The following is a 15549-nucleotide window of genomic DNA, read 5'->3' as shown; positions in this document are numbered from 1 at the left end:
AGTTTACCAGACACCTAACTAGCCAAAGGCAGATTAAAAAAAAAAACAATGATGGGAGGGCAGTCAAGTCTGATAACAACAATTTGATGAGAAGCCCAGCCCCGTCTCCCTACCTGGGCAGGCTACAGAGTTTCTACTTGGGTACAGAACACAGAACTCTATAGCAGTATCAGTCTCTGATTAAAATTTAAGAGAAATTTTAAGTTTTAACTTCTTTAAATGATTGGAAAGGGGGTGGAGAACAAAAAACACCACAAAGGAAAAAAAAAAAACCACTTGTCCCTTCCCTCTCAAGAGCTCCTGAATACCAAGGATGTACACAGCAGCAAAGTTCTCTAACTTCATCACTCCTATCTGATGCACTAGTGCAAAAAGTTGAGATTTCTGTGACTGTCCATCTACAAGCCTCTAGTTTTTGGGTAGCTCCCCCCATTATTAACTACAATGAAAAAGGTCATGCTGCTGATACCTTTAATGTATAATTCTTTACAATTCCATTGTTGTGCAAAGTTTTCTGAAGAATCGAAGTGAAACTGTCCCATAATGAATTTCACTCTGCTGATGCTAACAGAAAAGCTATATGTAGTAGCACAGTAACTGGAATTGATTTCAAATTCAGGAAGATAAAGCAACTTCTACTGACACTGATGGGCTAACACCCTCCAATATACTCATTAAAGAAAGCTTTTCAGTTGTTACTGGTAAGTGAACTTCAAGACAGGTTATTTTATGGATCAGCATTTCAAACCTGGTACAAATCTCGTCAGTGAATAAGGTATTTAAATAAATTATTCTAGAATTACTTCCTGTACCTGTAAATACAACTCTGAAACTGAAGTTTACCTGTTCAGAGGAACTTTAAAGTATTTAGCTAAAACACAACTAATCAATTTCTCTGGTTTCTTATAAGAGTGCACTAAAAATGCACTGGATTATGAATACCAGAACATGGTAAAATAGAAAGGCTTCTGTATGTCATTAAGCCAATGCTTTTTTTAAAGCAGAAAAGTACTACTTTAACAAATAAACCATGAACACCAAATGCAGTTTGTAAATTAACTAATTCTAAGCTAATAGCATTCTTTAGTGCTTTAGGACAACCTGCAAAACTACATACTTTTCTACTTTAATTCTATTGAAAAAAGCTAAACCTATTAGGATTAACTAAGCAAAGATGCATCAAGTTATAGCATCGGACATCCTGAAGTATTTAGCTACAGTAAAATTTTGCAACTTATCATTTCATTTGCCCTATTGATTGTGGTTCCCATTTCAAGACACATAAAAGCAAGCAAAGAAAGTTCTTGTTTCAGTTACCCACAGGAAAAGAGCAAAAATCAATGCAGCATTCTCACTTTTGCAGCCTCATTTAGAACCTGCCAATATTCTGAAGTTTTAACTACACCTTCTATGAATAAAATATAATTCAAAGCTTCAACATGAATGTCAACCAAGCATACTGCAATAAAATTCACAGATAGATAAATTAGTTAATATTACTATGGCTACTGTGGCATGGAGATGCTATTGCACAGGGTTTGTCAACTGGGGGTACACATACCACCCGAGGGTTCTTAGGAAAGCTCTAAGGGGTACATGTGAGCAGGCAGGGACAGACCGCTGCAACCCACCACCCCACGATGCCGCCTCCCAGAAGCAGGGCCAGGGCAGGGCAAGGGCAGCAGCATCCTTCTGCGGGCTGCACAGGCAAGATCTAGCTGGTCAGACACATGGGGGAAAGGGAGGAGCCTGCACATGGCGGTAGCTGCTGCCATCCACCACCCCCATCCGGCCACCAGGAGTACACTTATTAAAAAAGGTTGAAAACCCCTGCTATAGCACATCCCATGCATATTATAATAAACATGCAGCAAAAATGGACTTTAAAAATCTTGAATCTCGCTCCCTCAGTACATAGCAAATAAATAAAGTCCTTGTTAAATTCCTTTAGTTAAATTTTCTTAAAACAGCAAGAGTTTATTTATAGTTGTTGTTCTGCCAATCACCATGACCATACCGATGCCACCATGAAGGGACCGATAATGCACATGCTCACTAATGCTGCTTGATATACTTTGCTATTAAGCAGAAAAGGTATTCTACGGTTCTTCAGAAGTGAACAGGCAGAACAGCAGGCTAGAGTTGGTGCATACTGAGGTTCTTGGACACAATTTTGTCTCCTCGCTCAAAAATAAACTTCTTTGGACAGGAACAAGCTATACTGAATAAACATATATACATTTTAGGCTAAAACTGCACTAATTTTTTCTATACTTTTTTCTATACTTTTCAAACATTTCACAGATCACTTCTCCCATAAGTGGACGTCTTGGTAAAACCCAAAAATCTTTAAGAAATGTCAAACGCTTGCATAATCCATAGCACATTTTCCAAAGTTGGTATCAATTTTACAATTTCTTCAATTAAATGGAAAACAAAAGTTACGAAGTTTAAATCCTCCAAAAAAAATCACCTAACTTCCTTTAACCAGAAAGAAAAGGTTAAAAAGCAGCAAAATCTACCTTACAAATCACAATCATGTGATTTGAATACTGAAGTTAGTTTTTTTCAGTAGGAAAGTTTCTCTCTTGGAAGACTCTCTCTCATTAATCTCTATACACACTTGTTTTGGGTTTTGTTTAAAGAAAAACAGCTTGAAATAATTTGACTACAACAAGAACACAGTTCGGTTTTTTCCTAGTGGAAGATCCTTTATCAAGAATCAGAATTACTCTGCTACAGCTTGAGCACTAATGCTCAAACGTTGCAATTCTCTCTCGGAAGGACACTATAGAAGAAAATTACAGGATAATCCTGCTTGCTGAAAAATAAAATACAGTTGACTCTTTAACACGTGTCTGTTTATTTAAGTATAACGTGTACATATAGCAAGTTTGTAAACAACTGATTTCTATTACTAAGTATAAGCTTCAAAGCGTCAGCCTATTGAGCAATGACATGCAGAATCAAAAACTTTTCCCCTCAGAAATGCTCTTATTTTAATAGAAGTGTAGGAAAAAACCATGAACATGTCTAGAGCAATATACTATACTGGAATTTTTCTCCTGCAGTGTCTTGTAATATTCATATAAAAAGGTTGAGTTAAAGAAATATAAAGAACAAAAAAAAGTACTGGGCATGTTAGCTTACTCCATGCAATAGTGAAACTACAGCATACGGAAGGAACCAAAGCATAGCCCTTAAAGGTCAACATCAAGCTGTAATGAAGTCTGATGACAGTATCCTAAGCCAAGAATAAAGCTAAGACAGATAAGATCCTTTCTCCTGGCTTTCCACAGTTTTGACAGGGATAACTGCAAAAATTATTCATCATTAAAAGTTCAAAAATGTAAATGATTGAAGTGGACAGAACACAAGAGAGCATGTATAAGAATATATAGCATATACAGGATATATGTAACCTATAGAGCACATACAAGAAATAAGAAAAAGAAAGGCAAGCGCCCAGGCAGAAACTGGAACTATGACATTTTTATTTCTTGAAAACAGTTGAGAATGCTCTGAAACAGTTTTCCACCTGGAGCCACAAAGTCACTTTAGTTCAGGGGCTTACAGGCAGAACAGAAGATTAGTAGACAAAACAGCATGATCTGTAATTTATTCCTGAAGTTACAGGTCTAGCGGTGAAGAGCTACTTGGAAACCAAGTACCTGTCTTTGGTTCTCACAACACCTACAAAAAGAGTTCAAGGTTCAAGGCTAAAGTTTCAGGCAGCAGCTCACAAATCTAAGCTTCTCTACTTTGCAAACACAAGAATGGAACTTATCTTAAGAAAGTACAAATTTCTACGGAATTAAAAAAAGCACCCATCAATTACTTCTCTTTTTCAAAGTGTAAAAACACTTACACACACTCACTATGACTAATCACTAGTATTACCCAAATAATGCATTAAACTGAAATTCTAAAGAACATCTAAGCTTACTGAATTTAAAGAAAAATCTATAAGCAATTTCAGCACATAAAAAGATTGTATTTAGATATATTATAAAAAAAATCTGAAAAAGTACAGCCCTAAAAGAACTACAGCCTACCCAAACCCTTCCTTTTTAAAATCACAACTTTGTAACTGCTGTTCAAAAGACAAAAGCTAACCTGAAAATTAATAAGCATAAAAAAGGCATAACAATATTATGAATTTTATCCTTATTTTTTCTCTTATTAAAGAATCCCAGAGAAGGGAAAAATGAATAATAATGATGGAGATCTCCAGTATAACTGACAACAGGCGGCACCATCAAATGTACAAAGTAAAGTAAAAGAAATTTCCTCTATGCAAAATCATCAGTATTAACTGTAACAAGAATCTGTTATGTCTCCTTCCTCCTGTCCCCCAAGCTAAGGGTGTCCCTTAGTACTGGAAAATAAATCTGATGAGGAAATGAATGTTTCCCTTCAAGATCTGAAAAGCAAAGAAACAAATTTCTCCACCTACTGGTCCAGAATAAATGACTCTGTAAATTCACACCCTGTACATAATTGTATTCACCCAAAAAACTCTGTGAAACTATCTTCCAAATATTTGGGGAAACAGGTATCTTTAGAGTTGCTGGAGTTAGAAATTAGTGCTTTTTATCATTTGGATGCTGAGAAAAAGAACTTTCAAAGACTACTTAACAGACCACCAGTACTCTAATTTGTGATTATACTTTGTTCTCCATCCCTAATTTCTGAGTACCATGAGGAAACTGCTTGCGGCAGTGATGGTGGTGGGGTGGGGGTGGATTTCAGTATTAATTGCCCTTAATATTTTAAACATGTTGACCACTTTCTACTGTTTTCTGTGGCTTTCTACACACACTCAATTTCTCCTCGGAGTAGCTGATCTCCCAGAAGAAGCCACAAATATACAGATATTCAGGGTTTTTCTCCCAGAGTAAAATGACCGCTCCAGGAGAAAAATAATCTGCGAATAAAACAGGTTCCAAACATTCCCAAGAAAACAAGTGTCTGTATATTTGGTCTCTGGGTAAGTTTTTCCATCAGGAGAACAAGCCAGGGAGAGTTTTCCCAGATTACTGGGATGCATGTATACAGTCTGTGTTCTCAGCCCTCTATTTGATTTGTTACTGACAGGTTTCTATTCTTCCACCTGCACCTTGGCTTCATCTCCCCAGCACTTCACAAAGCCACCTATTACTGTCTACCACTTATTCAACTCCTCTGTCCCTTTTTCTGTGCTGGTAGATGATCACTCCAACTCCAACTTCACCAAAGGTCCATTTCCTGTCCTTGTCCCATGAAGAGACAAGTATAATATCTTTTTATTTCATGCTGTTTCAACAGACAACCAGGGCCTATTTTCCAATGAAGATGTTGGACTTCTGTTGGAATGGATAGAAACAAGGCAAACCAGCACTGTGTAATAAACAGCTCCATAATAGCCACTAGTAGAAAGTCCTGGCAAAAAATATTCCAGTCCATCTCTGATGAGTCATGAGATGTTGGGCCTCAGAATTCTTCCATACATACAATGGACTCAGTTTACTAGGGTCTTAGTCGGGGTAGATTTGATTTTTTTTTTCCCAAATGAAATATCATTTTGCATTTTTGATCAGCAGTGTCCTTTGCCTTCCAATTATTAGCTTCAAAAGTCACTACACTATTTTCATTCCAGTTCAGTTAAATTAGTTAAGGATGAACTGTATGCAGAGCACATGGTCTAATGAAAAGGTTCACACTATATACACTAATAGTTCTTTTTATTCCCATTACGCACCTTTTTAGCTGATGACAGAAAACTGATTTTTCACAGATCGTCCTAAAACTTGGCATACAAAAATGCTTGAAATTAATCTGTATCAACTAATATGTTTTAAACTAGGCTTTGAGTATATGGTCTAAACTCAACTCCTCTCCACCAACCAGAATTCTGCTTCCCCTGTATTTCTTATTACTGTTGAAAATACCACCAACCTCTGACACTCAGACTAACAAGGAAGCGATTTCTTACAATTTCTTTCTTCACCTACAGGTTGCATTAAAATCTTTCAACACCCTTCCCCATTATTTAAAAACAAATCTTTTCTTTCCATCTCCACAGCTAAAATTCTCATTTAGCTTCATTACTTCCTCCTGTTTGGCTTCTTAATACCTATACCACCTTCTCCAGTCCTTGTGGAAAAGAAAAAACAGTATCAGGATCTTCATCTTTGCCCCTCAGCTCAACCACTCCCAGACATCCTTACTCTGAATTCCTCCACTGATTCCCTCAAAGTCAAAATTGTTTCTTTTCCTCACCTACCAGGCCTCTCATGGTTTTCACTTCACTAGCAACAATACTAGCTTCACCCCCTATTTCACAAAATGTTCTTGCAGTGATCTGTAATCCCTCTAACTTCTCTTTATAAATATTCTACATCTCACTACATAATACTAGTCAACAAATAATAGCTGCATCTAAAGACAGCATGGTAGGTTTTTAAAGGCTTAGATAACAAACAGTGCTTTAAGGCTCAGGGAGGGACATTATTTCTCTGTATGGAGATATGAATAAAAACTGGTAATTTCTCTCTCTCAACTCTGAATCCTTGTTTTTATTTTGCAACACCCCAAACATTCAAACTTTTAACTACTGTTTGTACATTCATCCATATGACTTCCACTACCAACAAGAATGACCTAAATCTTTTTATGCTGTATGACTGAAGTCTGCTATTTTGTGTAGACATTTCAGAGATTAGAAGAAAAAGTGTCAGAAGTTTATTCCATGGTGGTCAGAGAAATCGAATGTTCAACCTAATATAAACATATACTTGCTTTTATACATATAGCTTATCCACACAGTCCATTTGTATCATTATAAGTATTTCAATCAATTATTATAGTTAAAATAAGTGCTGCAACCTCCTACTGTGAATGCAGCTATAGCAGGACAAATATTGAATTAGGATAAGCTATTACTTTATTGGTATTAAAGTCACCTTTGTACTGGTAATACCTACATCCACAGTTGAAGATTACACACTTTTTAACTACATTGAGATTGTAAACCCAAAGTATTGCAGCAACACAAACAGACTGCGAGTGAACAAGTTCTAAATGAAGTTTGGTGAATATTGCTTTACCATAAAATACTGGACCAAATGAATGAGTAAATCCCAAACATTAGGACCTATACCACTTAGGATCAGGTCAGCATATACTTTAAATTAATTTTAAGACTGTACGTTTACACAGAAAGACCAATGGAGATATTTTCCATGATCTTTTTCAAATTCAAAAGATTTATTTGCTTGTAATTATCCCCCTGAAGTAGTTCCAATCACTGCCCAAACTAAGAAAAATACATAAACACATAATAACTAGTAACATAATTTATTTTTCCCATTATCTCAAACGACAGCCTTCAGGGTTTCTTTTAAAGCACTTATTTAATGATCTTCTTCAATAGATGTTTTTTGATTTGAGAGGGTCTATGCATTTAAGCAAATGTGTTCTGGGTAAAGTTTAATCCAGGAATAGGAGGTATATGGGAAGTACAAAAGTAACTTTACATCTGTACTAGAAGAATTAATGGCATAGTAGAACTATACATGTGTTCCTTCCCACCCTCAAGGCACTCATCTCCTAATATATTTTAACGTGTAGTTAACTTTACTACTGTAAGCAGTCCCACTGAATATATATTTATATCCATATAAATACAAAATTAGGGCAACCAGACCCATGTTAGACTCAATCTGCTGTATTTACCAAGTATCACAAACATAACCATACCGATAATACCAGCATTTCATGTGTCTTGACATTAACACTAATATGTATTAATTGACATATTTACTGAACAAGAGGATGCAATAATCTATAATGGTGGCAAAAAGTACAAATGTATGCAGCTAAAATCTGTACATGATCACGAAGAAGCACAAGTTTATGTTGACATTATACTGCATAGAGCGGCTCTATGGTTTACTATGCTTATGACATAATAAAGTTTAAAGCAATTTTAGTCATGCTTATTGACTGAAAAGTTTTCTGAACTAAATCAAAACTCTAAAACTAAAAACACAATTACCTTGCTTATTTCTGTTGCATCATTTTACAAAAATGCCATATTTTGGAATGCTTATGTTTGCTGACCTAACCACTTAGAATAACTTGCTACACCATGTTATATATTGAAAATATACTGCACTAAATCCTCCATTCCATAAATGGCTTAGGGAATAAGGAACAAAATGAGTAGCAATCTTCTAACCCCTTCAGATTCCAGCATTTCCATTTTACCTCCTCCTTCAGCTGCTTCATATTTGTATGCCTGGGGCATGTATCACTAATCATTCAGTACAGGTGGACTAAGCAAGAACTCAACTTTCCTTCTATAGTGTGAGAATGTCAACAGTCAGAAATACTGTTGCTTCCCCATGGGCCTTCATCTCTCATGCATTTTCACAGGTACTTAACTGTTGGTAGTCCCACTGGAATAGAAACTATTTGAGGTAGAGAAGTTAAACAAAGTATAAGAGCTTGCAGGGTCAGGATCCAAGGGAACAAGTAAGTAAAACCAGGAATTAAACCCAGTTTCTTAAATAGCACCCTACAGAATGGCACACATCTGAATTTGGAAGTATCTAAATGTAATCTCACGCTTAGAAAAACAATAGAGGATCAATATTTTTAAGTTATCCTGCAAAAATTTTCTTACGAACTTGCAGTTTCTTATGCATGCATATCAAACATGCATAAAACAGTTCCATTTGTAGATTCAAGCAAAGAAAATAAATATGGAGCATACAAGTACTCATATACTATAAGTATGCTTGCAGTGGAGACCAGGAGTTCCCTTCAAGATATCTTAAAAGATACTTGGCATTTCACCTTAATGTTAACTATTGTAACAAGCATTCACAACAAAAGTAATAAAATGAGTGTCCTTACATCACTTATTTGTCAACTTTACCTATAGCATGGATGATACGTTGTTTTAGAGATCTCTTTGGTTCCTCTTCCTGAAGACTTTTCATGGTAACTCAATAAAGAATGAAAAGCAGCACTGAAAACCCAAGAACTGGCTTAAGTTTGACTGGTGTCTGAGGTAAACTCTCCCCCCACCTCCCCCACAATAGTAAACAGTAAAATGTTTACAATTTTGCTCATTAGATAAGTAAAGCAAGATACTGGAGGTAGCAAAAATGGAAGGCAGGCAATAGAATAGAAGTCTATTAAAATATTTAGAGAATTAAAGCAGGAACACTTTATGAGTTCCCCCCAAAGTAGGAATCAAATCAGGAATACCTTTGCATACTATCCCCTACTCACTAGTCTTCCTTACAGCAACTAAAAGTTCTGAAGCTTCTCTGCATTTTAAATTATCTATTTCGTTCAGCCTGTTAAGCACTTAACTGAACAATTAATCATCATAATAAGCAAGCAGACTACTGTTATTTAATAAGCCACAGAACAATCACAGTTTTCAGCCTTTGAAGCAACAAGTAAAAATCTCTATGATGAAGAAATCTAAAATGGAATGTTATCACATGCTAATATTACAAGTGTCTTTAGAAATTTGAATCGCAGAAATTAATTTGAATCACCATACTAAAATTGCATATATGTATTCTCCTGTGGCCTTCTCGAAATGTACTACTTGTTGGAGGCACAAAATACTTCACTTCATGATGTTCTACACAATTATGTTCAGTGAAACTAATCGCTCAGGGATCAATTAGTTGACCACCATGTCTAGACATGTCATTCAAGGTGAAGTTCTATTTGCCCAGTAGTAGCTGTTGTTACGTAGTTTACATCAGATTAATGCTGCTTAAATAAGTCAATTAAAAGCAACTCACCACCATCCCTCTCTCTAACTCTGTGAGCATGCACACTTTTTGCTTTACTGTGCCCTGTGTTGTCACCATATTTGTTTTCAGGGCTATCAGATCGCCGCAACATTTTGTTTGGTGGTGAAGGATCTGTGGTGTCTCGCATCTTGTCATGACGGTGATCACCACCACTGGGGTGACTCTTTGATGAATATTTAAGAGTCTGCAAGAGATGAGAATGCGCTTTAAAACTGGGTTTCATTTTTGTAGCAGTTACTACCACTTCCCACCAAAACATGTATTCTAAATACAGAACACATTTAATTTCAATCTAGTATGACTCAAGATTATAAATGTGATTAGAGCTCCTGCTGAAAACCAATTTCAGCAGGACACTCAGCCTTTGGCTTTCTAGTTGTAGTTAGCCATACAAAGTAATGTTATGAGGCGGATTTAGGTCTTGCGACACCTCTGCCCATTTTGATATCATATGTGAACATTATTTTTAATATCCTCTAAAAGCAAAGTAGCCATTCCTCAAACTTCTTCATTTTGTGACCCAGATACGTTTAGCAAACACCCAGCTTCTTTCCTCACCTACTTCATTATCAAGTAATGCAATATATATTATTTATCATATGTAACTTCTGCACAAACCCAGTGTACACACGCACACACACGCACTGCAAGCTTGATTTGAAAACTTTTACCCTAATCCAGCACCTTTTACCCTAATCCAGCACCCCAATGAACTTTTAAGGGCAAGAATCTCCTGAAGCCATAAAACCAACTTAACAGGCGGAAGGAAGCGCAGTGGTGGGACAGGCAGTGCTTTCGCTGGCCTGCGCCCACTTGGAAATATTGACCTGCTGGAAGTGCTCCTGTCCAGCCCCTCTTCCACCTACTTGCTTTGGCAAGGCACTTCGCTGCCAGGGGAGTGTTTGTGTGCACGGGAACTGCCCCTTCCAGCTGCCTTCAACTGTCAGATTTCATTTCCCAGCTAATCAAATACCCAGAGCCGTGAGCAACCAGCACCCTTGGAGGAGCCCCACAGTGCAGGCGCCCAGGGGCTGCCTCCCTACCCACGGGAAGGGGGAGAGGGGGTGCTTCTCCAGGGCCCTCGAAGGCAGCTCCTCCCCGGGTATGAAGCCAAGTGCCCCAGCTCCCAAGTTGCTCCATTGCTGGCAGAGAAGCCGCTTTCCCATTTGTTTTGGCTCCAAGAGACCCCAGCGGCTCTCCCGCCCGGCCCCGCCCCGCCCCGCCCGGCTCGGAGGCCCAAGGCCGCCCGGGCCCTGCTAGGCCGCGCCCGCCCCTGCCCCTCGCCGGGCCCGCCGGGCCGCCCTTTCCCCACCGCAACCCCCCTCCCCCGCGGCGCAGCGGGCCCGGGGCGGCCGGGCGGGCAGGGCCGAGGCGGCGGGTGCAACGCGGCCTGCGGCGACGGCCGAAGCCTGCGCTGGAGTAGCGCCCCCCCCCGCGCCCGCGGCCTGCGGGGCCCGGCGGCCGGCGCTGCAGTACCTGGTAGGGCTGCGAGTCCCCCCTGCGGTCGTGACAGCTGCGGAGAGAGGGGGAGAGAGAGAGAGAGGCGTTAGCGGGGCCGTTACCGGCCGGGGGAGGGGCGCAAACATGGCGGAGGGGCGGGGGGCGCGGGCCGGGGACGGAGCCATTTACCCATCACTGAGTCTCTGCTGTTTCCTCGCATACATTACCATCAATGCCCGGCCCGTGTGCGTGCGGGTGAGGGCGGCCGGGGGGGGCGGCCGCGGCCGGGCCACGGGCGCCGAGGGGGGAGGGGGAGGCAGCGCTCCGCCTCGCCAGCGGCCGGGGCCGGGGCCGGGGCCGGGGCGGGAGCGGGGGCTCGGGCTCGGCTGCGAGCGGCGCTCACGGGCCCATCGCCGCCACGCGGGACGGGGGACGAGCCGGGCGCCGCGCGCACGGAGACACTGGCGAGCACGGACGCGCCGCTGCCGCCTCCCCCCGCTGCGCCCGCCGCCGCCGCTCCTCCAACTACATCCGGGCAACTCGGGCGCCGCCGCGCTCGGCCCGCCTCGGCTCTTTCCGGCTCTTTCCGCCGCGCTCCGCCCCCCGGCCCCGCGCTCCCCTTTGCTCTCGGCCCACTCTGCCTTCGGCAAACATCGGCCGCGGCCGGCCTGGCTCGGGCCGCATCGGCTCTTTCCGCCCTGGAGGGCGGTTCCGGCTTTCGGGACACTTCGGCTGTTTCCGGACCTGCTTTCGGGAAGCCTCGGCTGTTTCCGTCACCCTCCCGACGCCGGAGTGCGCGGCGCGGTTGCGGTTGCGGTTGCCGCCGGGCGGGGGTCTGGACCGGACCTGAGCGGACGACGCGCCCGGCTCCGCCGCGGGCCGAGCCAGTGAGTGCGGGCTGCTGTCCCGGGGGCATGGCGGGGCCGGGGCGGGAGCCATTTTGTGTGGCTGCCTCCCGCGGGAGGAAGCTGGAGGCGGCGGCGGGCGGCTAAGATGTCCTTGGGGAGCCCCGCCGCAGTGTCTCCTTCCTCTTGTCTCCCCTCTCTCCTGCGGAGCGGGCCCGGAGCATGGCGCAGCAGGCAGCCGTCCTGCAGGGCTGCAACAACGAGGTGGTGCGGTGCCTGGAGGACCTGTGCCTGCGGCGGGACGAGCTGGCCCGCCAGATCCGGCGGGACGAGGAGGAGCGGGAGCGGCTGCGGCGGGACGTGCGGGCGCTGGGCGAGCGGCTGGAGCGCGTGTCGGGCAGCCTGGCCCGCAAGGCCGAGGCCCGCGACGAACTGGACAAAATCCTTGCTGAAACCGACGCTGCTTACGTGAAGATCTTGGACAGCTTTCGAGCGCTGCTGAGTGTCCTGAAGCAGGAGGCAGGGGCCTTGAGCAAAACGGCAGTGCTGGAAAGCAATGTCACCTGAAACGGGCCAGTGTGCGTGCAGCCTCCAACTGAGCTAAATTCCCTCTTGGGTGAGGAATGAGGTTAGCCACAGACCCTGGGGGTAGCAGAAGTGGGGAAGGGCTTGACTGGGGTCTCTTGTCTGTTTTACCTTTAGTTTAATGCACTAAAGCAGTGTGTAACGCACATAAAATAAAGTCAGTATTTTGCTACCAAATATTCATAACTGTTTAATAACCAACACACATGAAGATATATACACAGGTTTTGCAAATCGATCTGTGGGAAAAGAAGGTCACGTTTTGGTACAAATGTCTTTCCATGTCTGTTTTCAGACAACGTAATAATAATTTAAAAAAAAAAAAAGCTTTCTTTTTAGTTTACCATATGAAATCCTCCTTGCTTTCCATGGACTTTCAGTCTGAGTAGTGCTTCCAGATCTGAGAGGAGAGGGCATTTTTTGTCTCTCTTCACTCCTGTAGCCAAGGCAAGAGCCATATTTATGGCTTCAGGGAATCCCATCCAGTTTTCCTTAATTGCTCTGGAAAAAGAGGTGTAAAACAAATGGGTGGGGAGGGAGGAAAAGAAGTGGAGCACAGAATAAGTTTCATAACTCAGTAGTAGCACAATGTTTGTTTTTTATGTTTATTGTCTAAATGGATATCTATCCGACTTTTTTATTTAAATAGATTTTTTTTTCTTCCTTTTTTTAAGGTGCGTGTTATTCTAAAGTGTGCACATAACACAACTTCTATTATTGTGTCTACAGGCTGTCAGGCCCATCCAAAAGCTCTTCCAAAAATAAACAGAGGCCAGGAACAATTGTATTAAAAGACCTTAAATTTAACAGGGACTATATTGACTTCCTAAAAATTCTAGCTGATCAAGTTCCTGTACTGTGCCTGGCCACTGTAAACGTGTACGAAAAGGGAGAGGGAGGTATGTTTAGTAATCTGGCTGGCAATAGACTTCTAAATCTTTAGAGATCACAGCTGCACCTTGCACAAATTTATAGGCTTTTCTGCCCTTATCATTGTAGTTCTGTATCATTGTAGTGTTTTTCATGTAACACACTTCCATGAAAATTTTTTTACATAAATTGTCGAAGTTTTGGTTTATGGGGGTCATCTTAGCTGAGGGCAAAAGATTGAAATGCCTGGAAACTTTCTTTTGGATACCTTTTATGTAATTCTAGCGAATTATATACTTACAATAGGGTTGTGAAGAACACCTGAAGAACGTGGAAAGGAAGTATTAAATACACTTCAGAAGTGGAAAATTAGATTAGAGATGGTTCTTGAGCTCTGAAACTTTCTTTTGGATGTGGTTAAACCTAGCTTGGAAATAGGGAAGCAGGTTAGAGACCATGACTAGAATCTCAATTTTGATCCTATTTTCTATTTCTAGTGTGTATTAAAACTTCTTTATAGCACTTCATATGTTAGCATACTGTAGCTTTTGCTTTGTTCCAAGATTTTGTGCAGTAGTAAAGCCTTTGTTTTATACTGATTCTTTAAATTTAAGGAAGTGCAATGGTAACTCTCACATCAGGCAGCATAACACAAACTATGAAACTCTTGGGTGCAGAAGTAAATGGTATGTATGTCAGCGCAAACTGCGTCTGGCTATTTTGTCTTTGCAGTTTTATGAAGTAAAAGTTCTATTCTAGTGTGTGCCATGCTACGCTTAAAATGTGGGTGAGATTACAGTGACTCAACTAATTGTCACTATATACATATTCCGTTTCCACCAGTCTCCCTTGAGTAATACAGGAGTGATTAAAATTAGATTATCAGGAATGCTGCTGCTATTCTAGTACCCCAGTATTAATCAGGGCAAAATCCCTGCTTCCTTCTTTGCTTATTTTTACTTTAATACAGGGATGTCAAGCTCATCTGGCTCCCCAGGCTGGATCTAAAAATAATAGGATCAGCAGTATCAGGGAGCCGGGGCTACACTCATACCCCACTCCACCCCTGTGAACACACATCTCCAGTGGGGCTCCATGCCTCACATTTCAGCAGTGAGCCTGACCACAAATGTCCAGCCTCTAGGAGCCAGGCAGGCCAGATTCCCAATCCCAGACCCAGCTCGCAGGCTGCACGTTTGACACCCTGCTCTAAGGGAAGTGGAACTATCATTACAAATTTCTGCAAAATATTTGGACCACATCTGGCTTTGATCAATACCTAATCATTGTGTCATGATTGTTAATGACATTTCTCATCTAAATTTATTTTTTCCCTTTAGATCAGTGCAACTTGCATTTCGGTCTTGAAGCTACATGTGTATGCACACCACTTCACACTGGTAATAAATCAGTTTTCTGGAATGAAAGTTCAAATGATCTAAATACAGATTCCTTTTATCATGAATGCTTTGGTTACAGAGAAGTGAAATGGTGGTTTTTATATCTCTTGTGTTCTCCATCTTGCTTGGAGACACCATTTATAGTATAGTTGTCTTAATAGCAAATGGCTCTGTAATTCATGTCTCTGTTGTATTATTTAAACAAAACTAGTGTACATTTTGAGTTTATTATGTATAACTGGGTACTACAATGACAAAAATAATGTACTTGAGCTGACAGCTTTTTTTAAAAAAGGTTGTGATTTAGCTTACAAAAACAAGCAAATTACAGTGGTTTTCTAGTATCCAAACAATGAGATTTTAGGGCTTCTTTTAAATAAAAAGTGATTTCTCACTTCTGTTAACTGAGAAAACTACAGGTGACAGTGAGGTGTCAAATCACAAATGGAGGACAGTATATGGCCTTTAATCTAATCTATGCTGGTGGAGAATGTTTTTGCCTGTATAGTATATGAGAGAGTCTAGACTAGTCATTCCAGATCAAGTGTGGGCTCTTTTATACCAGAATGGAAATGTCCACACATG

The 15549-nt window shown here is 41.4% G+C and overlaps 2 protein-coding genes and 1 long non-coding RNA gene across 4 annotated transcripts in view; 2 read left to right on the top strand and 1 right to left on the bottom strand.

The window, feature by feature from the left end:
* WAC (WW domain containing adaptor with coiled-coil) overlaps positions 1–11594 on the bottom strand; it is a 101341-nt gene extending 89747 nt beyond the window's left edge. The window contains exons 1-4 of one of the 2 annotated variants that reach the window (XM_059729115.1): positions 11454–11594; positions 11301–11337; positions 9813–10008; positions 8924–8992 (exon numbers count right to left, since the gene is read on the bottom strand). In XM_059729115.1, coding sequence (XP_059585098.1) covers positions 8924–8992; positions 9813–10008; positions 11301–11337; positions 11454–11494 — 343 coding nt within the window. In that variant the 5' untranslated portion in view covers positions 11495–11594. The remainder of the gene's footprint in view (positions 1–8923; positions 8993–9812; positions 10009–11300; positions 11338–11453) is intronic. The other variant, XM_059729116.1, reaches the window with a different exon arrangement.
* The window catches only part of LOC109285856 (uncharacterized), a 51664-nt gene continuing 47187 nt past the window's right edge, over positions 11073–15549 (top strand). Inside the window, exon 1 of the long non-coding RNA XR_009462690.1 lies at positions 11073–11303. This is a non-coding gene — a long non-coding RNA (uncharacterized LOC109285856). The remainder of the gene's footprint in view (positions 11304–15549) is intronic.
* On the top strand, positions 12043–12871 carry LOC102559160 (microtubule nucleation factor SSNA1-like). The gene has a single exon (XM_059729117.1). The coding sequence runs from the start codon at positions 12332–12334 to the stop codon at positions 12674–12676; it is 345 nt and encodes a 114-aa protein (XP_059585100.1). The 5' UTR covers positions 12043–12331; the 3' UTR covers positions 12677–12871.

Source organism: Alligator mississippiensis, chromosome 5, assembly GCF_030867095.1.
Source record: "Alligator mississippiensis isolate rAllMis1 chromosome 5, rAllMis1, whole genome shotgun sequence".
Lineage (NCBI taxonomy): Eukaryota > Metazoa > Chordata > Crocodylia > Alligatoridae > Alligator > Alligator mississippiensis.
This window is presented reverse-complemented; position numbering and strand designations above follow the sequence as displayed.

What these genes read in the sequence shown, in the direction of transcription:
- LOC102559160 (XM_059729117.1), top strand. Translation starts at nt 12,332, where the DNA reads ATGGCGCAGCAGGCAGCCGTCCTGCAGGGCTGCAACAACGAGGTGGTG.